Source organism: Erinaceus europaeus, chromosome 7, assembly GCF_950295315.1.
Source record: "Erinaceus europaeus chromosome 7, mEriEur2.1, whole genome shotgun sequence".
Taxonomy (NCBI): Eukaryota; Metazoa; Chordata; class Mammalia; order Eulipotyphla; family Erinaceidae; genus Erinaceus; species Erinaceus europaeus.
The window spans coordinates 80,932,675-80,955,989 of record NC_080168.1 but is presented as its reverse complement, the minus strand read 5'-3'; the positions used below and the strand labels follow the sequence as shown (position 1 = coordinate 80,955,989).

General features: G+C 37.6%; 1 protein-coding gene across 5 annotated transcripts in view; it reads right to left on the bottom strand.

Moving 5' to 3' along the window:
• FNDC3A (fibronectin type III domain containing 3A) overlaps positions 1-23,315 on the bottom strand; it is a 135,760-nt gene that overhangs the window by 90,575 nt on the left and 21,870 nt on the right. For all 5 annotated transcript variants that reach the window (XM_060194856.1, XM_060194855.1, XM_060194861.1 and 2 more), the window contains exons 2-3: positions 19,061-19,198; positions 6,565-6,640 (exon numbers count right to left, since the gene is read on the bottom strand). In XM_060194856.1, coding sequence (XP_060050839.1) covers positions 6,565-6,640; positions 19,061-19,159 — 175 coding nt within the window. In that variant the 5' untranslated portion in view covers positions 19,160-19,198. The remainder of the gene's footprint in view (positions 1-6,564; positions 6,641-19,060; positions 19,199-23,315) is intronic.

Below are 23,315 nucleotides of genomic sequence, written 5' to 3'. Positions count from 1 at the left end.
AATGCCTTTTAGGAGAAAAAAATGCAAAGTAATATTCTGATTTCTAAAACAATGATGCATTTGTGCTGAAACTAAAAAATAGCAAGTATCTTACAATGGCAAAAACTAGGATGATATCCGAATCAAGAAGTGTGAAGCCAACATCACCCTGATACCAAAAGCAGACAGGGACACAACCAAAAGAGAAAACTACAGACCAATATCTCTGATGAACACAGATGCCAAAATATTGAACAAAATTCTAGCCAACTGGATACAGCAGTATATTAATAAGACTGTTCATCATGACCAAATGGGGTTTATCCCAGGGATGCAATGTTGGTTTAATACACATAAATCAATCAACGTGATCCACTATATCAATAAAAGCAAGACCAAAAACCACATGGTTATATCAGTAGATGCAGAGAAAGCCTTTGACAAAATCTAACACCCCTTTATGGTCAAAACACTATAAAAAATGGGAGTAGATGGAAAATTTCTCAATATAGTGGATTCTATATATAGCAACCTACAGCCAACATCATACTCAATGGTGAAAAACTGGATGCATTTCCCCTTAGACAGGGCTGCCCACTATCACCATTACTAGTCAACATAGTGTTAGAAGCTCTTGCCATAGCAGTCTGGGAAGAGCAAGGAATTAAAGGGAAACAGACTGGAAGAGAAGTCACACTCTATTTGCAGATGATATAATAGTATATACACAGAAAAACCTAAAGAATCCAGCAGGGAGCTTTTGGAAATTATCAGGTAATACAGTAAGGTGTCAGGCTACAAAATTAACATACAAAAGTCAGAATCAAGCAGTATAAACAAATATAACCAATGACAAAATGGCAAACTGGTAGGTGGTGAAAGGGAAGGACTTTTAGATATGCTGAGTGGCACCAGGTTTAAAAGCACGAGTGGCTGGGGCCATGGCTCCCTGAGTAGAGTGAGGGCCTCTGATACAGTAACAGATTCTGGAGCAGTAGTCTGGTCTCTCTTATAATGTAAGTAAATATTTTTTAAAAAGTGAAAGGACATGAAATAAAGTGTAAGGAAGAGAGTTAGCAGATACTAGGTAAGACTATTAATTTCCTTTTTTAGGTATGAAACATATTTTGAAAATTAAACATTGAGAAGTCCTTGAAGGAAAGAGAGAGACTGGGGGTATTGATCGACCTGCCAACATCATGTTCAGCGAAGAAGCAATTACAGAAGCCAGGTCTTCCACTTTCTGCACCCCATAATGATTCTGGGTCCATACTCCCAGCGGGATAAAGAATAGGAGGGGATGGGACATGAAACCCTGGTGGTGGGTTATGTGTGGAATTTTACCCCTCTTAACCTATAGTTTTGTTGATATTTTCTGTTTTTTATTTTATAAGTAAATTTATATATAAAAAAGAAAAAAAAAGTCCTTGAGTCTGATCTGTAATTACTTACTATGAAAGGAAGAGAAGAAAGTTTAGTCATGCATTTAGATGAGTATTTGTGACACCATGGGGGAACATTTCTACATCTTTGTAGCAGGAAGATTTTTTTTTTCCAGTAGGTAAGTAACAAATTAACAAAACAGGAAGATCTCACTGAATTTTCCTCACTATAAAATGGATGTTAATTTCCTGTGAAATTTCCTTCAATGGTTCTTGATAAATTTTATAGAAAGTCTGTATAATAGCTAAGTTATTTCAAGATCTGTCTTGAAATCTTCAGATTCATCTTCATTCACATGACCTTTGTGTAACTTTTTGGCAATTCTGATCTCTTTTGGCTATTCAAATGTATCACCAAGACTATCTCTTTTTTTAACCTGTTGTCTCTATTTCTACTCCTTTTTTTTTTCTTCCCTCAGGGCTATCACTGGGGCTCAGTGCCTGCACTATGAACCCACTGCTCCTGGAGGCTACTTTCCCCATTTTTGTTGTTGTGTTGTTGTTGCCCTAGTTATTATTGTTATTGCTGTTGCTGGTGGATAGGACATAGAGAAATCGTGAGAGGAGGGGAAAACAGAGGGGAAGAGAAAAGCAGCCACCTGCTGTTTGACCACTTGTGAAGCAACACCCTTGCAGGTGGAGGGGATGAGACATCCCCTTGAACCGGGATCCTAATGCCAGTCTGTGCGCTTCGCACAGTGTGCACTGAATCTGCTGTACTAATACCCGGACCGCTATTTCTACTCTTCTTACCTATTTCAAGAAGATGCTGCCATGCACTAAAAACTAGAGTTAGCACAGGGGAAGATGTATTCATCTTCCTGTCTTTTCTTCTTTTTACGTGGAGAACCTGTCTTTACTAAGACTTAACCACAGTCCCTCACTCACTGTTTTATTACCTTTCTATGTTCTATCTTTCAATTTTGAACAAAAATATGAATAAAGGAGAGGTGTTTTTTTTTTAAATCTTTATATCTCATTTCCTTTCCTTTAAGAAACTGCTCAGTAATTTTAAAATAGTCTCTATTTTTATGTCATATAGAGCAAAGTCTTCCTTTTCTATTGAAACAGAGAAATAAGTCTATGCTTAAATTAACTCTGTATAACAATCAGTTCCTACTTTTGTTTGTTTGTTTATTGCCATCAGGGTTACCATCTATAAGATTCTTCTACTCCCAGGGACTCCTTTTTTGTATAGAGGATTTTCGAAAGGCAGAAAGGGAGAGGGACAAAGAAGGGGAGCCACCAGAGCACTGCTCTATACCTGGTGAAGCTTCCCCACTGCAGGTGTGATGGTTTCTGGCTTGAACCCAGTTCCTTTTGTATAATAAAGTGTGAGCTCTACTGGGCACTAATGAAATAGGTACATTATAAATTTAGTAGGCTTTTTAGGCTATTGACTAGAGAAGTAACTGCCACATAAAAACTCAATTGGTATATAAACCCTGGTTCGCAAATTCCAAAGTCAGTTATCTTTTTATTGCTCGTCTTCACAAAGGATGGTGGATGATTCTGCACCCCATGCCCTGACACCTGTCACTTGGTGATTAATATCTGGAGACATTTTTGTTTGTAGAAACATATGCTGCTAGTCAGTACTGTGGAGAGGTATTGGTATACTTCTAATTCTGCTTCAAAAAACCCCTCCTGTTTCATTTGGTTTAATCCCCCCCTGCTTAACACTGTATTCTATTTACATAAACCATTGTTAACTAAGCACCATCCTCCCTCCAGGGCAATGGTGGTTCAGTGGTAGAATTCTCACCTGCTCCACTCCCTCTAATTATCACACCCTGATTTTCACCAGTCACTTTTCTCTCCACCCTCTCTATGTCACATCCTGTTTACAGTATATATATACTGTATATATATACAGTATATATATATACTGTTGGCAGTATATATAAGGACAGATTTGTGAGTTTTCAGTTTAGTTTAGTTTTAGCTTAGCTTGGCTTAGATTGCGCTGCGTTCTGCATGAATAAAGAGATACTGCATACAACCCAGCCATGAGTCCCTGGTCGTCTGTCTCCTGTCAGTGAAGCTCAGCCCGACATAATGGTGCCTGAACAGGGACTGGCAGCGATGTGGGACCTAACCCACCCATCCCCCAGATAAGTAAACTTGACTACCCATCTGCCATGGGTTGCTTTTCTACTTATGAAGAGGTTTGCCAAAGCCTCTAATGTTTCATCATGAGACAGTTACTCTGTCTCTGGAACATTTTGCTCTGGGCCACACTTTGGTTCCCAGATTGGGAACTTTGGTTTCTTGTGACCCTAATCATAGAGCTTGGGAGATGCACGGAGATTTCTCCTTGGACTTTCTGGATTCCCTCTCCCATGTTTCCCAAGGAAAAGGACTACATTTTGCTCTGGGCCACAATCTGGTTCTTTATGACCGTGATCGTAGACCTTGGGATATGCATGGAGATTTCCCCTGGGACTTTCTGGACTTCTTCTCGCATGTTTCCCGCTGAGAAGGACTACTCTAATTTGAGGAGCATTCTCCAGTACCCAAGAATGGAGACACGTGGTTAGTTCTACTCTCCTGATTCGATTCTTTCTTCGATGGGAAGACACTTTTAAAAATGGGTGCCTGAAGCAATCCAGCAGGAACAGTCAGAAGCATCCTAAATGGAATTTCGAGGAGCTTTTTGGACTAGGACGCCCTCTGGGGACTCATGATGCTATATGGTAAGATCTGGATAATCTGGTTAAATGTGAAAGAAGCAAAAACTGCCTACCGCTTCTCTCTATGTTCTCTCTGAATATCTTAAGTTTGCTGTTTGCTTTCAGTTGCATTTCATAAGGGAGTGATTTGAATGACTGAATTTTTGTATGACATTGACTTAAAAAAATGCTGGACACAGCCATGATTTCTAGAGACATCCAGAAACAATCCAAAAAATTGTTTTTTCCTCCTTTGATTTTTTTTACGTCTTGGCATAAATCTGAAACATTTAATCCTGAAAATGGTATGAGTTATGGGCAGGGCAGATAGTGCAATGATTATGTTAATGATTCTCAAGCCTGAGGCTTCTAACCTTGGTTCTTCTGTTTACCTTTCCACATTTTATTGAGTTTAAACTGTTTTAACAACCTTGAAATCATACTAGAAAGGACTTCCAATTATAATGGAGTTATCAATTATAGTAAACTTCTAATCTGCTACAAGTTTTGTTTGACAAGTAAGTGAATTTCAGCTGTCAAGTCTTCACATGAAAAAGCATCTACCCAAATGGAATTCCTGGAAATCCATTTGGACCCGTTCTCTGACATCACCCACAAATGGAATGACTACAACAGCACATCCCCGGGAACCAATGATGTGACCTAGCACGACCTGAAGAAACGGATTCACAGACTCCAAAGCTCACTCTCTACAGAAAAGCGGAATTCCAGTGGCTGACATTCTCCATCTAGGCAGATGTGCAGCGTTTCATCTCCTGGCATTTCTTCTGTGGTCATCTACTTTGGACTGACACTTCCATCGGACTTACTGGTACACCTCTTGGACACTTTACACAACTTTACAGCAGTTTCCCTTTATGCTGCTGGGTTTCTCAAAGACTGACTGCAGCCAGCTGCCTTGGGACTTTATAGGCCATGTCCCCTCACCTGCAGGCTCTGTTCCCAGAGTCAGGAAACCCTCACTCCTTACTAGGTCATGCCCACAGAGGCAAGAAATGCCCTTTGAGGCAAGAGATGCCCACAGAGGCATGAAGCGCCCCAGAGGCAACAGATGCCCCCAGAGGCAAAAAATGCTCTTTCAAATGCTAGGCCTTGCTCTTTGAGGCAGGAAACGCCCCCTCAGGCCTCCCCTTGGCATCACACTGGTTCTTGCTGCTTTCCTATTTTGTTCCTCCATGTCGTATGCCAGTTCTTTTGAAAACGCCTGTATGATATAGGTTTCTGTTCACCCCACACTTCTGATACTATGGCTATTAGTTAAAAAGAAAGGGGGAATTGTTGGTATGCTTCTAATTCTGCTTCTAAAATCCCCTCCTGTTTCATTTGGTTTAATCCCCCCCTGCTTAACACTGTATTCTATTTACATAAACCACTGTTAACTAAGCACCACCCTCCCTCCAGAGTATTGGTGGTTTAGTGGTAGAATTCTCGCCTGCTCCACCCCCTCTAATTGTCACACCCTGATTTTCACCAGTCACTTTTCTCTCCACCCTCTCTATGTCACATCCTGTTTACACCCTACTTGGCAGTATATATGGACAGATTTGTGAGTTTTCAGTTTAGTTTAGTTTTAGCTTAGCGTGGCTTAGATTGCGCTGAGTTCTGCATGAATAAAGAGATACTACGTACAACCCAGCCATGAGTCCCTGGCCGTCTGTCTCCCGTCAGTGAAGCTCAGCCCGACAGAGAGATAGTCATTAGAAACTACCAAAAAATAAACTTTGGAAGATGATTACCTTAGATCACTGGCAGGATTTCAATAAGCATGGGGTGGGGGTAATAAAGGTGAATTCTAGATAAGAAGTTCAGAAAACCAACAGGTTTAAGAGGCACTGAGTCAATTAGCAAGACTAAAGTGAAAAGAACAGTAAAGTGAGACGCAAGGCTAGAAAGATTAAATGATCTTTTAAAAAGAAAAAGAAACTTAAATTATCGAGTCACTGAAGATTTTTTTTTTACATTTTTTTAAATTTACTTATTTCCTTTTGTTGCCCTTGTTTTATTGTTGTAGTTATTATTATTGTTGGATAGGACAGAGAGAAATGGAGAGAGGAGGGGAAGACAGAGAGGGGCAGAGAAAGATAAGACACCTGCAGACCTGCTTCACCGCCTGTGAAGTGACTCCCATGCAGGTGGGAAGCCTGGGGCTCGAACCGGGATCCTTACACCGGTCCTTGTGCTCTGCGCCACATGCTTAACCTGCTGCACTACCGCCTGACTTCCGTCACTGAAGATTTCAAAGCAGGTGTGTGACATGAACAATATAGTAAAATTAATCAAGAAATCAGGGCAGAGAATTTCAGTATGATGTTGCTTCAAGAGTTAAGCCATAAGGTATTCAGAGTTTGCGTCATGGTGTAGGGGAGGTGAAAACGGAAGAAATCCCAAGTATTTACAACTCTACTTATCATACATTTTTCTTTTGTTTCAAATGTTAATTACCACTGTACCTGTAATGCACTGAAACTGTCCATCTTCTCTTCTTATTGTAAATGCTTCCCCTGGGTTAACTTGTACCAGAATAACCTGAAAATGATAGGAAGAAGAATCAATAAAAGTTATAGTAGAGGAAATCAATATACCAAGATAGTAAATGTTGTTTATAAGAAAGAAGGGGTGAACTGTTTGAAACTGGGAAGGAAAAGGAGATTAATTTAAAAAAAGTACTCATTCTTCTAAAAGCCAGATTTAAGTCAAAAGTAATGGAGTAAAAAGAAAAGATAGTAGGGTAAACTTTTACTGGTAATCAATCAACTTCAGTTTAAACAAAGTGGAGTAAAACCACAGAATTTTGGATCACAGATGATTGGTTCATCTGCTGATACATACTAGGTTTTCATAAAGATAAGACATAAATTGGTAGGTTAAGCATGAGATAAGCATCCTTGAAACAGTATATCTCAAATAACATGGGAGAACACAATCTCACTATTTGAAATAGTTTTATTTTCATTATATAAACAATACACTCTAACTTTGTGAAATCAGAAGAAAAAAAAACTGGGAAAAATCATCTATTTTTCCATTCTTTGATAAACAATACACTGACCAAGTTCTTAGTTTTGTTCTCTATGCATTGCTGTTTCTTTGAATACAGTCATTACAATTTTGTATTTTTTTAGCTTATTATTTAAAAAAGATTTCCTATGTTTTCACTTAACATATTTCAACAAGTATATAGATATAGATGACTATATCATCAAGTACTCTACCATTCTCTTAAAATAAGGTCTTTTTCAATTTTTCCATTATCAACAATGCTAAAGTGAGCATTCTGGTACGTAGTTTTCCCCTATGATTAGTATAATTCCCTTAACATATATTCTCAGAAACAAATTCTCATGCTATTTATTGTTAATGGGTTTTATAACTTCTTTTCTTTTCTTTCTTTTTTTTTTTTTTTGTCTCCAGATTTATAACTGGGATTCAGTGTTGCACTACGAATCCATTGCTGCTGGAGGCTGTTTTTTCCCTTTTGTTTCTCTTGTTATTAGATAGGCCAGAGAGAAATTGATAAGAGAAGGGGAAGACAGAGGGGGGAGATAGACACCTGCAAACCTACTTTACCGCCTGTGAAGCGACCCTCCTGCAGGTAGGAAGCCAGGGGCTTGAAAACTGGGATCCTTATGCCAGTCTTGGCGCTTTGCCCACATGCCTAGCCCCAAGGGTTTTATAATTTCATATTCCTCTCTTCTAATCTATAAGAAGACCTTTTGACCATATTCTATACAACTCTGGGAACTGTATATAGAAGAATAAGTACAAAGCTACAGGAAGTATATGTCGTAAACAGTTTAAAATTTCAATGAACTAAAGAAACTCTGAACTTCTGTATGGTTATAGAGGTGGTAAGAGGACACAGGAATAAAATAAATAGACACATAGGCAGAGCTGAACTATGAAGGATCTGTGGAATATTTTTAAGGGTAATAAAGAATGTTACTTAAGCAGGTAGTGGTAGGAAGAACCACAGTAACCAGTTACTAGACAATTCATCAGGAGACTACAGTAGTCATCAAAGCAAGCTTTTTCTTAAAATGCAACTTCTACAACAGTAGGACTTTCCAAACTTCAAAATTATATTTCCTATTTCTTTTTTTGAAAAGATTTTATTTATTTATTAATAAGAAAGATAGGAGGAGAGAGAAAGAACCAGGTATCACTCTGGCACATGTGCTGCCAGGGATCAAACTCAGGACCTCATGCTTGAGAGTCCAAGGCTTTATCACTGCACCACCTCCTGGACCACTTGTTTCCTACTTCTTTCTGAACTTACTTGCCTTGATAAATTACAAATACATCTAACTTGTTATGTCTAACTCATTTGAGTTTCCTAAAAAATTAAGCTGGAAAATTCTTTTCATCTGAATATACTATCAATTCACTATGAAGTCTGAATTATTTATGCATCAAAGTGTTATTAAACTGAATTAATTATACAAAGTTTGAATACAACTTTATCTGCAGATCATTAGATTCTGTAAATCTGTGGAGAGACTGGAAAATGTACTTCAAACTAAGTCTAAAAAGAGAGATTACTGTCTGTACATAAAAAAAGGAACAATAAATGAATAATACAGTTCAATTTTAGTTGTCTGAGTTTGGCTATTAGTTCTATAAAAAATAATAGCCCTGTCAACAAACCACCCAGTTAATTCACTTATTTTTCAAGTAATGAGCAATCAGGCACTATTTACAGAGTTGTGGATACAAGAATGAGTCAGTACAGGAGACAGGTGTAACCACATACAATGCTCAAACAGAAGACTACAGAGTGTAACACAATAATGAGAAAATATTTTTTAATATTTCTTTTTACAATATTTCTTTTAGTCTTTATTTATTATTGCACAGAAACAGTGAGAAATTGAGAGGGGAGGGGATGATAGAGAAAGAGACAGATAAACTCCTACAGCCCTGCTTCACTTGTGAAACTTTCCCTCTGCAGGAGAGACTAAAGGCTTGAACCTGAGTCCTTGTGCACTGTAATGTGTGTGCTTAACCAGGTGCACCATTGCCTGCACCTCCCCAAATACTATATATATATATTTCTGTTTAGCCTCATTTATCTTTAATTACTTTTTAGGAATTAAACTATTGTTAGAGAAAAATTAAGGATGTGGAATTATGTAAATTTCATGTTCAAATCCTACTCTATTATATAACTTAGTGGTTTACAGTATGGTTATTGGCATTCGGGCATATCAATATATTAAGACACTTTACACACACTTCCTCCCGTGAGTCTTTTGCTGTGGTGTACTGCACCAGTCCATTTACTTTGGGTTTTCCTTTTCTGGTCTTTTAAAGCAAATTATTTAAATTCTTTGAACTTCAGTGTCTTCTTCAAAATGCAGTTGTTTATTTACCAAGGATTACGGGCAACACTAGATGTATACTTCCAGTACATTATCTCACAAGAGTAAGTCCTAGAAAATAATATATTATTCAAATCCAGTATGTAGGGATATATGTTCATATCATCTAGAAAATATATCAATAGAATATTTCATCTCTAGACAATGCTGTAAAAGTGAGGCAATTTCCCATACTTAAAAAATGAATGTGGGGGGAGTCGGGCGGTGGCGCAGTGGGTTAAGCGCAGTGGGTTAAGCGCACGTGGCACAAAGCGCAGGGACCGGCGTAAGGATCCCGGTTCGAGCCCCCGGCTCCCCACCTGCAGAGGAGTCGCTTCACGGGTGGTGAAGCAGGTCTGCAGGTGTCTATCTTTCTCTCCCCTCTCTCTCTGTCTTCCCCTCCTCTCTCCATTTCTCTCTGTCTTATCCAACAACAAAGCAACGTCAACAATGGCAATAATAACCGCAACGAGGCTGCAACAACTAGGGCAACAAAAAGGGGGAAAAATGGCCTCCAGGAGCGGTGGATTGATTCATGGTGCAGGCACTGAGCCCAGCAATAACCCTGGAGGAAAAAAAAAATGAATGTGGGGGCCAGGTGGTGGCACACCTGGTTGAGTACACATGTTGCAATGCTCAAGAAGGACTCAGGTTCAAGCGCCCCGTCCCCACCTGCAGGGGGGAAAGAACTGCAAGTGGTGAAGCAGTGCTGCAGGTGTCTCTTGTCTCCCTCTCTGTCTCCTCAATCATCTCAACTTCTGGCTGTCTCTATCCAATAAATAAAATTAATAAAAAAATTTTTAAAATGTGAATATATAGATATGGATGTATAGGTACACATATCTGTATCCAAATATATATTTGTAACTAAGGATCTATGTCTTTATGTACTTCACAACAGCTCTTAAGTAGATTTCTTCTTCATTCTAAAAACCTAAAAGTGTCATACTTGTATAAGTGTGCCATGTGCCCACTAAACATGTACATGAAAATGGTAATTAAATCTTAAGTTTCTAATGAGTTCTATTAAATAGTGAAACTGAATTTTTCTTTCTCTTTTTAAATTTTCTATCTTTTCTGACTTTCTTTTTTTATTCACTAATTTTATAAAATTACATGTCAACAGGGGTTTCAATCCACACCATTCCCAAAACTAGAGTTCTGAATCTTCAGTCCCCCCACTGTTCCCCTAAGGTTGTAGACATGGGCCAACCATCATCTCTACAACTCTATGTCTACATTTATACATAATCGCCCCCCTTTTCTTCCTGATCCAATCCTCTCTTCCCCTCCATGCCACTCGACAACACTAATACCTCCATATGTTCCTCTCCTTTTCCTCCTCTCTCTGGGAGCTGATGGAGCTGGAGTTCAGAGCCCTCTTCTTCCTATCACTTTCTCCCACTGGGAGTATGGGTCAAGGTTGTTTCTGGTAGGAGAAAATGTATTGTGAGATGATTTCTGTTCTAGTCTGCCTCTTGAGGTCAAAATAATGTTAATATATTTGACCATATAGATCATCTCATCACTATCATCTGCCTTTGTAAACATTTGACATGCCATATTATGCATTGCATCTTTTATCTCATGAATTATACTAGAGGAACTTTTCCTTGACATCATTGCTACTAGTGTTGCTTATAGGCAAGTTGTGTAGATAGCATTCCTTTTGACTGGAGCATCTGAAGTGTTTTTGTGTCTGGAATCTGCATTCTCTTCCCTTTATTACTAATAGGCTTTATTTCTTTATTTCTGCAGAAGGTAGGAGTTCTGGCTTCTGTAATTGCTTCTCTGCTGGACATGGGTGGATCCATAAGCCCAGCCTGGTGAAACTGAATTTTTTTCCACCTGTGCCTCACTACTGTGCACTTCCACTATTCTCAGAGAACATTTCTGTTCCTTTTAATTAAGATAGACAGCACCAATTGCCATATCATATATGCTTTACTACCTTTATCAGAAAAGGATATGATCTCAAATTATGAACATGCTTAATAATGCAAAGTACTATAGCCCCTTTAAAAAACAATTTCACAGTTTCTTAAACAGTCTTACATACAATCCCAAAATCATGATCCTAGGCACTACCCAGTAAGTTCACCCCAATACTGCACATAAATATTTAAAGCAGCTTTATAATTGCCAAAATCTAGAGGAACGAAATTATCGTTTGGTAGCTGAATGGATAAACATTCATACATTAAGGTATTAATCCGTAATTTTAAAAAAGATAGGAACTAAATCACAAAAAAGAAGCTGTGTAGATATACCATGTTAAATGAAAGAAACTGGTCTAAAAGTTGAGGCTGTAGGGCACAGGAGTGGCACATACAGTAAAGAACACATGCTACAATGTGTAGGGACCCAGGTTCAAATCCTGGACCCCACCTGGGGTGAGTATCTTTATAAGCAGTGAAGCTATGCTGCAGGGGTTGCTCCTTCTTCCCCCCTTTTCCTCTAGACTTCTGTCTCTATCCAAAAGAAATGTATTTTCTAACTATGCAACTTTCTAGAAAAAGATAAAATTATAAGACCAGTAAAAATATTAGTGAGTGTCAAGGACTGGGGGAGGAAGGTTAGAAAGGGGAGTGAATGGGGGAACATAGGGAATATTTAGGGCAGTGAAACTATCCTGTATGATACTGTAATGCGATTTAAGTCATACATTTATCAAAAATCCCCAAACTGTACAGTATCAAGAATGAAATCTAATGTAAACTGTACAACTCACTTAAAATAATATATCATATTGGGTTCATTAATTAGTAACAAATATGCCAAATATGTGTTATTAATGGGAAACTATGGAAGTAGTGGTATGAGAAAATTCTTTTTTTATTTTTTTAAATTTTTTATTTAAGAAAGGATTAATTAACAAAACCATAGGGTAGGAGGGGTACATTTCCACACAATTCCCACCACCCAATCTCCATATCCCACCCCCTCCCGATAGCTTTCCCATTCTCTATCCCTCTGGGAGCATGGACCCAGGGTCATTGTGGGTTGCAGAAGGCAGAAGGTCTGGCTTCTGTAATTGCTTCCCCGCTGAACATGGGCGTTGACTGGTCGGTCCATACTCCCAGTCTGCCTCTATGAGAGAATTCTTGTCAGTCTTTCTTTAAAACAAAAAATGCTCTAAAAATAAAGCCTATTAATAACAAAGGGAAGAGAATGAAGATTCCAGACACAAAAATGCTTCAGATGCTACCAGTCAAAAGGAATGCTATCTATACAACTTCCTTGTAAGCAACGCTAGTAGCAATGATGTCAAGGAAAAGTTCCTCTAGTATAATTCATGAGATAAAAGATGCAATGCATAATACGGCATGTTAAATGTTTACAAAGGCAGATAATAGTGATGAGATGATCTATATGGTCAAATATATTAACATTATTTTGACCTCAAGAGGTGGACTAGAACAGAAATCATCTCACAATACATTTACAAGATAGTATACTATTCCCCAATATAAATTATGCTATTTTGTGTATGTGAGGGGAGGCACGCATACACATGCAGGAGAGGGAGGAGGGAAACTGGGACTTTATGCATATTAACTGTTCCATATAACTTTTCTGCATTTAGACAGAGACAGATACTACAGCACCAAAGCTTCCTCTGTTACTGTTGCACTTCCCACATGGTACCTGGGGTGGTGGCAGGCGGGCAGTGGTGCGCCTGGTTAAATACACATTACCATATGGTGCCAGGGCTTGAACCTGGGTTGTACCCTCGAAGGTGAAGTATCTCTCCAGTTCTTTACTTTCTTATTATTTTAGTGTATGTATTTTAAAACTATCTTTTAGTATTTAATTTACTAAAAAAAATCTTTTGATTTAAGTCTTGACTGGGGGTATCTACAGAGTTTCTTCTGTCTTTTAAACAGTTACTGAGCACTTCAGACTCAGTAAATATTTACTGAGCTTCTTCAGGCTCATTTTACCTTCATAGATAAAGCTATTGTAAGGTATCACTATTACCATGTAGAATCAATAATACCTGAAAAACTTATTAACTTTTCTATGGTGACTGAAATTTAACCTATCAACCAAGTTCCATGCTCTATTAAAATACAAAGCACTGCTAGTTAGAATTTTAGGATTAAGCCATTGACTGAAACCAGTTTTCCAGATCCTTTCCAATCAAAAAGAAAACATAGATGATTGAAGTGCTGATGGTATAATGCTGGAAAAGGAGCTAAGTAGGGGGCAAGAGTATTTTGCAGAGACACCCATCACCAATATATGAGAAATCATAGCCATGTTTAATTTTTTTTTTTTCTTCGCTACCAGGGTTATCACCGGGGCTTGGAACCAGCACTATGAATCCACAACTCCCAGTGGGCATTTCTTTCTTTCCTTCATTATTTCCTTCCTTCCTTCCTTCCTTCCTTTCTTCCTTCCTTCCTTCCTTCCTTCCTTCCTTCCTTCCTTCCTTCCTTCCTTCCTTCCTTCCTTCCTTCCTCCTTTCCTTCCTCCCTCCCTTCCTTCCCCTCTTTCTCTTTCTTTTTGGTCTATTTTGATAGGACAGACAGAAACTGAGAGGGATAAGGGAGACAGAGAGGGAAAGAGGAAAAGACACTTGCAGACCTGCTTTATTGCTCCTTAAGCTCATGAAGGGGCTCGAACCTGGTTCCTTACACATGGTAATAAGTGCGATCAACCTGCTGTGCCACCACCTGGCCCCCTATACCCATGTTTCAACAACTGTACTGTAAACCATTAATCTCTCAATAAAATGATTTGGAAAAAATAAAATCTGTCCTTCAGATTGAATCTACCCAATCCTCCAACAAATCTTGTTCTAATGTACTCTTCTATTCCTGACTCCTTCTTCTAGATCCATCCACACTACTAACATATGCTAGTAAAGGCAAGCTCAAGATATCAAGAAAAATTCTGTCAACACAATCTCCTTTGTAGTAAATCTAACAAAAGAGGTTAAAGGCTTGTACTAGAGAACACTGCTACAAGAAATAAAAGAAGACACAAAGAAATGGAAGAGCACCCCATTTTCATAGATCAGAATAAATATTGTCAAAATCAGAGGACCTAGTGGGGGTTGTATTGTTATGTGGAAAAGTGAGAAATGCTATGCATGCACAAACTATTGTATTTACTATGAATGTAAAACACATTAATCTTCCATTAAAGGAAAAAAAAATATTGTCAAAATGGCCATCTTCCCTAAAGCAATTTATAGATTCAATGTACAACTTATCAACATCCCTATGGTATTTTTCAAGAAAATTGAACAGTATATCCTAAAATTTGTGTGGAGCAACAAAAGAGCAAAAGTAGCCAAAGCAATTCTCAAGAGGTGGGGAATAAAATGGAGGTATCATGCTCTCTGGCTTCAGATTATACTACAATATAATAGCAGTTAAACTAGTGTGGTATGGCTGGTAAACCAAAAAAAAAAAAAAAATTCAGACAAATAGAATAGAAAGCCCAGAAATAAACCCACACATAAATGGACAAAAACTGTATGAGATAAAAGAAAGCCTCTGCAGTGTATTACATCAAAGTAAGACTGTGGGGTGATGGGAAAGGTTCAGGTCCTGTAATATGATGCCAGAGGAGGACCTAGAGGGGGTTGAATTGTTATATGGAAAACTGAGAAATGTTACACATGTATAGACTTCTATATTTTACTACCAACTGTAAACCATTAATCCACCCAATAAAGAAAAAGTAAGAAGAAAGCCTCTTCAACAAATGGTGTTGGGAAAACTGAAGAGTCACATTTAGAAGAACAAAACTAGATCATCATCTAACACTACACATCAACATTAACTCAAAATGAATTAAAGAGTTCGATATTATATTATATCTGAAGCTATAAAATACCTAGAAGAAAACACAGGTGATATACCTTAGTTAGGATCTAACATGAAAGATGTACTGGGAGACTCAATCCTGCTGGCAAAGGAAACTAACAAAAGAATAAACAAATGGGATTATATAAAGAAAAAAAAAAGCTTTTACACTTCAAAAGAAGCTACCACAAGAATTAAAAGGCAGCCAAGCAGTTGGGAGGGTATATTTATACATGATACATCTGACAGTGGGTTGATCTAAAAATATATAAAGGTATTATTATATAGTTCAACAACAGAAAAGTAAGCAACCCAATAAAAAACTGGTCAAAATATCTGAATTAACAGGTCTCTAAAGAAGACTTACAGATAGTCCACAGACATATGAAAACTTTGTTCCATATCATTTATCACTGAATAATTGAGAACTGAAACCACAATGAGATACTACCTCATAGCAAGAGAATAGTCAGAGAGAGAGAGAGAAAGAGAAGTGTCAAAAACAAGTGTTGGTCAGGTTGTGGAGAATAAGAAACTCTTGTACATTGTTGGAGAAAATGCAAACTGATACAGCCCTTCTGGAAAACAGTATGAAATGTCCTTAAAGAAAAATACTTTATGGGGCCAGGTGCTGGCACACCTGGTTGAGCACACATGTTACAATGTGCAAGGACCCAGGTTCAAACCCCTGGCCCCCATCTGCAGGGGGAAGGCTTCACAAGTGGTGAAGCAGTGCTGCAGGTGTCTCTCTGTCTCTCTATCACCCCCTTCCCTCTCAATTTCTGACTATCTCTATCCAGCAAATAAATAAAGATAAATTAAAAAAAAAAAAGAAAAATACTTTATGATCCTAGGCATACATCTCAAATGATTCAAAAACACTAAATTCTCTTTTCCTCATTTTCTTTTAAAAATCTATTTATTCATTTATTTATTCCCTTTTGTTGTCCTTGTTGTTTTTTTTATTGTTGTAGTTATTACTGTTGTCGTTGTTGGGTAGGACAGAGAGAAATGGAGAAAGGAGGGGAAGACAGAGAGGGGGACAGAAAGACAGACACCTGCAGACCTGCTTCACCGCTCGTGAAGTGATCCTCTGCTGGTGGGGAGCTGGGGGCTTGAACCAGGATCCTTACGTTGGTCCTTGCGCTTTGTACCACCTGCACTTAACCTGCTGTGCTACCGTCTGACTCCCTTCTTTTTTTCTTGTTTTTTACCAGAGCACTGCTCAGCTTTGGCTAATGATGATGCTGGGAATTGAACATGGAGCCTTAGGCATGAAAGTCTTTTTGCACAGCCACCATGCAATTTCCCTAACTTAAAACACTAATTTAAAAAGATATATGGGGGTGGGGGGCAGGCAATAGCACATCAGGTTAAGCGCACAGTGTGAAGCACAAGGACCAGTGGAAAGATCCCGGTTCAAGCCCCTGGCTCCCTACCCTGGCCGGTCACTACATAGGTGAAGCAGGTCTGTCTATCTTTCTCTTTCCCTCTCTGTCTTCCCCTCCTCTCTCAATTTCTCTCTGTCCTATCCAACAATAGCAACAATAACAAAAAGATGGCCTCCAGGAGCAGTGAATTCGTCACAGAGCCCCAACGATAACCCTGGAGGCAAAAAAAAAAGATGTATGGTTGATCACGCATGAACTTTCATGCCTGAGGCACCAAAGGTTCCAAATTTAACCCCCAGCACCACTATAAGCCAGAGCTGAGCAATGCTCTTGTACATAGGAAGGAAGGAAGGAAAAATAAAGAACAATCTATTCCTATGTTCACAGGTGCACTGACAAAATATGGAATCAGCCTAAATACCCACTGACAAACAAATGCATAGAGAAGTTGTGGGATATATTCAGTAAGATACAACTCTGCAATTAAAAATATGATATTGTATCACTTGGTACAAAAGGATAGAGCTGAAGGTGGTTATTCTAAAAGAATTCAGTGATGAGGTGAAAGACAACAATTGGATGGTTTAGCTCATCTATGGGATACAGATAACTAAAAGGAAACTGCAAACATAATAACCACACTGTCTCTAAACTTTTTAAGAACTATGGTGGTTATCAGTAAAGAAGGAAGAGTCACAAGAACTTTGGTGGAAGGTGAGGTGAGTCCCCCCCCACACACACATATACAGGTGTAAAACTATAACCCTGAAATCTTACAATTTTGTAAATCAATGTTAAATTACTAGCTATAAAAATATTCTAGAAAATTAACTCTCTTTTGGGGACAGAAGAGAAATATTCAAAGGCATCATGATCTTGTAGTGTGTTGTCTTCTTATAAGAAAATACTTAGTGATAACTATATCAACAAACTGTAGTATGCTACCTCAGAGTCTTTCATGCATTAAACTGCAGACAACTTGAAGTTAGTGACCAGCCTGAAGTAATAATGATGACTGAATATACTTACAGTGCCTCAAAATAAATAAGAATCTGGCACTTGGAGGGGTTGGAATTTTAACAGACAGATTTGACAATAAGCAAGGTACTGAAATGAAGTTGCTACTATAAGCTATCGAGCATGTGTGAAAATTAAAACCAAGACACATTTTTTTCATGACATGTTTATACAAAATAGAAAAATTCAGAACTCCAGCTACTTACTCTTTATTTATTTATTTTTAAAATTTATTTATTGTTGGATAGAGACAGAGAAATTGAGAGGGAAGGGGGAGATAGAGAGGGAGAGAGACAGTGAGACACCTGCAGACCTGCTTCACCACTCATGAAGCTTCCCCCTTGCAGGTGGGGACTAGGGGCTTGAACCTGGGTCCTTGTGCACTGTAGTGTGAGCGCTTAACCAGGTGCGCCACCGCCTGGCCCCTACTCACTGTTTATTTTCCAATGTCATGGTTAATAAAACAGACCCTCATCTGGTAAGCAAGTCGTAATTGCCCACCATAAGTAGAAAGTTTGTGAGGTAACCAAGTATGATTCTTTATTCTTATTTACCCAAGAAGTCAGTATGAGTAATAGGAGCAAAAGTTTTGTGCAACCTTTTTGATACTCAGCTTCAAAGTACCTACTTTGTAGATAATTGAAAGAATTAAAACCACAAAGTTCTTAGCACAGTGTTTTACATAGTAATCACTTAAATTTTCCTTCTCTTCTTCATTCTAAGTTATTTCCTCACTCTTAGTCACCTACAATGTTAAAATCCTTACCACCTAGGGATGTTGTGAGAATTAAGCACAATGCATGGCATAAAACAGATACTAATGAAAATCCATGTCTATTCGTTATTACAGGGTAAACAAGTTATCAGTGAAACCATACAACTGTATTTATAAAGCCCTGCTTACTGGGAAAACAAACCAGCTTTTCAGGAATTGTGTATCTACTTTGGGGAGAGGGAATCTAATGAAGAGAAGATAATAGGAAGAAACAGAGGATAGTTTTATTGCTGTAGAATGTAAGTAGTCACATTATTATCACATAATAAGGTCATGATTCCATGATTTGAAATAATGTCTTATAACAATTGCTAAGATATAAGGTTACATGTAGTTTAAAACACCCAGGGACTACTACACATTGTCTAAAATAAAAACACAAATAATTAAAATATCAGTTAACACATTTTAGAAAAGGCTAAAAAAAAAGTCTTTTTCTATCATCTTAAAACAAAATACCATTGTGAAATGGAATTTAAAACACAAATTAACAGGAATCTACTACTGTGAAGTTTTAAATTTTGCATTCTAATAAATGAAATACATATGTACTAGAAACAAGGAAATAAATATTTCAGTTTTCTTACCTGTTGTGTTCCATCTGCACTTACAATAGGGGCAGACAGAAGAGAAATATCACTACTTAAAATCTGAGTTGTGTCCAGCAGTGGTGGATGTTCTGCCATTATCAATAAGACATTAATGTACCAGGTAACCCTTCAACTCTGAAACACAAAAATATAAAGCCATTGGTGTGTAAACACTAAAAAAACATTAAAACATCATACATTCAGATTAGCCAATTATTAACATAAAGAGATATCCTGGTCAAAACAAATTTTATCATACTGTGTTGGCTACTCTTTTTCTAGTTAACAGATTTTAGTTAACAGATATTGCTTAGGTGCTGGGAAGATAGCACAGGGGTGATGCAAAGACTCTCATGCCTGAGCTTTCAAGATCCCAGTGCTCTGGTCTTGTCCTATCTGTATCTCTGTCATTCAAATTACTTACATAAAATATTTAATAAATGTTAACCAACTGTTTATTAATGCAAGCAATAAAAATATATCAAAATCACTATATTAGCAGTCTGTTTATCCATTCAACCTTTATACAAATTTATTTAATATAACCACTACTACCTACTTTAACATGAGGGAAATTCATCATATATTAAAAAATTAAAAGACTTGAGATAAGCAGTGTTAGCCTCCCATTATAATGCTAACCAATAAAACATCAACAAACCACATGTTAATATAAGCATAACTGAGCACAATCATAACTTTAATTGAATCTACTATTAATGGCAAGGCAACACTTTTTAAAAATATTTATTTTCCCTTTTGTTGCCCTTGTTGTTTAATTGTTGTAGTTATTGTTGTCGTCGTTGTTGGATAGGACAGAGAGAAATGGAGGGGAAGATAGACACCTGCAGACCTGCTTCGAACTAGGATCCTTACGCCAGTCCTTGTGCTTTGTGCCACATGTGCTTAACCCTATGCTACCACCCCACTCCCAACAATCACTTCTGAATGTGTGTAATACTCTACCATTCAGTAGTGTCAGGATATTTTAATTTTTTTAAAATCTTTTTTATTTTTTAAATTAACTTTATTTATTTATTGGATAAAGACAGCTAGAAATTGAGATGGTAGGGGGAGATAGAAAGGGAGAGAGTCAGAGAGACACTTGCAACACTGCTTCACCACTTGTGAGGCTTTCCCTTTGCAGGTGGAAACTGGGGGCTTAACCTAGGTCCTTGCACATTGTAACATGTGCGCTCAACTAGGTGTGCCACCACCCAGCCCTGACGTTTAACTTCTATGACACAAAATCCAAGTTACTTGAATGTCTGTTTAAGATTATAAGATTTAAATATGATTTTAATAAAATCGATATTCTATTTAAGACATATAAAAACTGTTTTAAGAATTACAACATATATATTATTTCCTTCAAAATTTTGTACTTAAGACCAAAGTGTGAAATATTTTAACTATCTCATAAACTTGATACAATTTACATATTAGATATAAGTATGTTTAAGACAACTCCTGACTTTTATTTGTATTGCTACATTTATTGTAGTCCAATAAAATCACTGAAAACTTCAAGTCATGTGAAAAAAATTTTACTCTGACAGAAAAAAAAAAGGTAAGATGGGAAATAAATTAGGTTCTCTTGCAAGTTATATAATATAGTTTATGAAGACAGATTTAAAAACACTAGAGGAAAGTTAATTTTGGATTAACTAGAGAAAATTTATAAGTAACTCATTCTTTTAGTTGGTGAGCTTTAAAACACCATTAAGAATTTTTTGTCACTATAATCTATATTTTACATAATCTTTAGCTAAACTTGCAAACCACTATTATAAAACTTTAGAATGTAGTTGTGATGCTAAAATCATAGTTTAGTTTCAAAAGACAGATCGAAGTTTTCTTTAAAAAAACTTTTTTTTTTATTAGTGATTTAACAGTCGTTCACAAATTAGCCCAACTTATATGGAGAACAGTCTGGAGAATGCTAGCTATGGACCTTTTCTATGACCTGGAAATTCCTCTCCTAGAGATATATCCAAAAGGAACAAATAAATCCATCCAAAGAGATGTATGTGCACCTATTCATAGCAGCACAATTTATAATAGCCCTAATTTGGAAGCAACCCAGATGTCCAATGACAGATGAGTGGCTAAGAAAGTTGTGGTATAAAATGTGTACTGGAACCCCACCTCCCCATAGCCCTACCCAACTAGGGAAATAATGAAACAGGCTGGAGGGTATGGGCTGACTTGTCAATACCCATGTCCAGTGAGGAACCAATTACAGAAGCCAGACCTTCCACCTTCTGCACTCCATGAAGATCTTTGATCCATACTCCCAAAGGGATAAAGAAGAGGGAAATTTCTAATGGAGAGGATGGGATACAGAACTCTGGTGGTGGGAATTGTATCCCTCTTATACCACAACCTTGGCAATCATTATTAAATCACTAATAAAAAAAAAAAAACCAAAAGAAAAAAAACGAAAGTTGTGGTATATATACACGATGGAATACTACTCAGCTGTTAAAAGTGAACTAATCTCCTTTGCCTCATCTTGGATGGAGCTTGAAGGAATCATGTTAAATGAGATAAACCAAAAAGAGAAGGATGAACACCAGATGATCTCACTCATAGGTGGAACTTAAGAAGCAAGGACAGAAAGGGAAAACACAAAATAAAACCTGGACTGAGTTTAGTGTACTGAACGAAGGCAAAGGACTCTGGGAAAGAAGCAGAGAGAGGGTTGGGGGTGGGGACACTTTATGATGATGATGATAGAAAAAGACCTAAGTTGGGAGTGAGAGTGTTTTGTAGACACCTATCATAGGAAGATAAGCAACTATACCCACATAATCAACTGTAAACCATTAACCTCCCAATAAAATGATTAAAAAAATGTAGGGGTATAGTTTCATACCACACACACCAAAGTTCTGTGCCCCCCCCCCCCCACACACACACACAATAACTACAGCAGTTCCTAGTAAGACAGTTGGCTATTTTTTTTCTTTTTGCAAATTCATGTATTTCAATTCTCTTTATTCTACAATATGAATGAAACCATTTGGTTATCCTGTACCTCTTCACTCACTTCACACTAAGAATAATCAGCTTCAACTCCATCCTGTTAGGAAGGACATAATCATCTTTTTTAATTGTAGAGTAGTATTCCATTTAGTATATATTCCATACCTTCTTTATCCACTTACTGTAAGTGTCTCTAACTAAGTGCACTTGGGTTTGAGCCCTGGGCAGCCAGCCACCACAAGGCAAAGCCTACAGGTGGAAAGCTTCAATTGTGCTGTAATGTCTGTCTCTCATTTTCTCCCTGTCTTTCACCCTGAAAAACCAAAACAAACAAACCTATAACACAGCATAAGTTCCACTGATTAATTAATTCCTTTCTTGTATAGTTATATGCATTATATTATATGCATGCAAAGCAGCTGGTTTCATTTGTCATACTGGAGACTTCAGTTATACAAATAAAATTGTGTCTAGAAACTTTAAAATTCCATTCAATCCTGTGTAGAATACTATCAGTTTCTCTCAATAAGTCTCTCATAATGTAGTTATCACAAACTTTGTGAATTCAAGTTAGCATGTGACCACAAATAAACTCGTCAACTGCCTTTGGTAATATCAGTTCAGCAGAATGAATTCAAGTTTTGCTTTTACTTGTTTTCCTTGCTTAGTATTTATTCCCTATGTGTGAAAATATATATTTTTTTATTGTCACCAGGGTTATTGTTATTGATGGAGCTCAGTGCTGGAACTATGAACCCACAGCTCCTGGTGGCCATTCTTCCCTCCCCACCCATCCCCTTGTATTTTATTTGATAAGACCAACAGAAACTGAAAGGGGAGAGAAAGATATAGAGTGTGAGAGAGAAAACAGACAAGTGAAGACCTGTTTCCCAGCTCATGATGGGGACCATGGGCTTGAACCTTGGATCATGGGCTCTTGCATATGGTAACAAGAGTGCTCAACTGGATGTGCTACCAGTTGGGTCCCTATTTTCATTTTATAGAAGTCCTTCTGATAGGGCCAGTTTATGTGGTAATAAATTCCTTTACCCGTTATTTGTCTGCAAAGCTCTTTTCATCAATTCTTCAAACTTGAAATAATCATCTAGTTGGATAAATTATTCTTGGAGATCTCCATTTAAACCACTGAGCAATATGCCAATCCTTTAGTTTCTGCTGAGAAATCAGCTAACAGTTCTATCAAAAAGGTTCCCTTAAAAGTACTTTATGCTTCCCCCCCTACTTCAATTTTTTAAAAAACTTT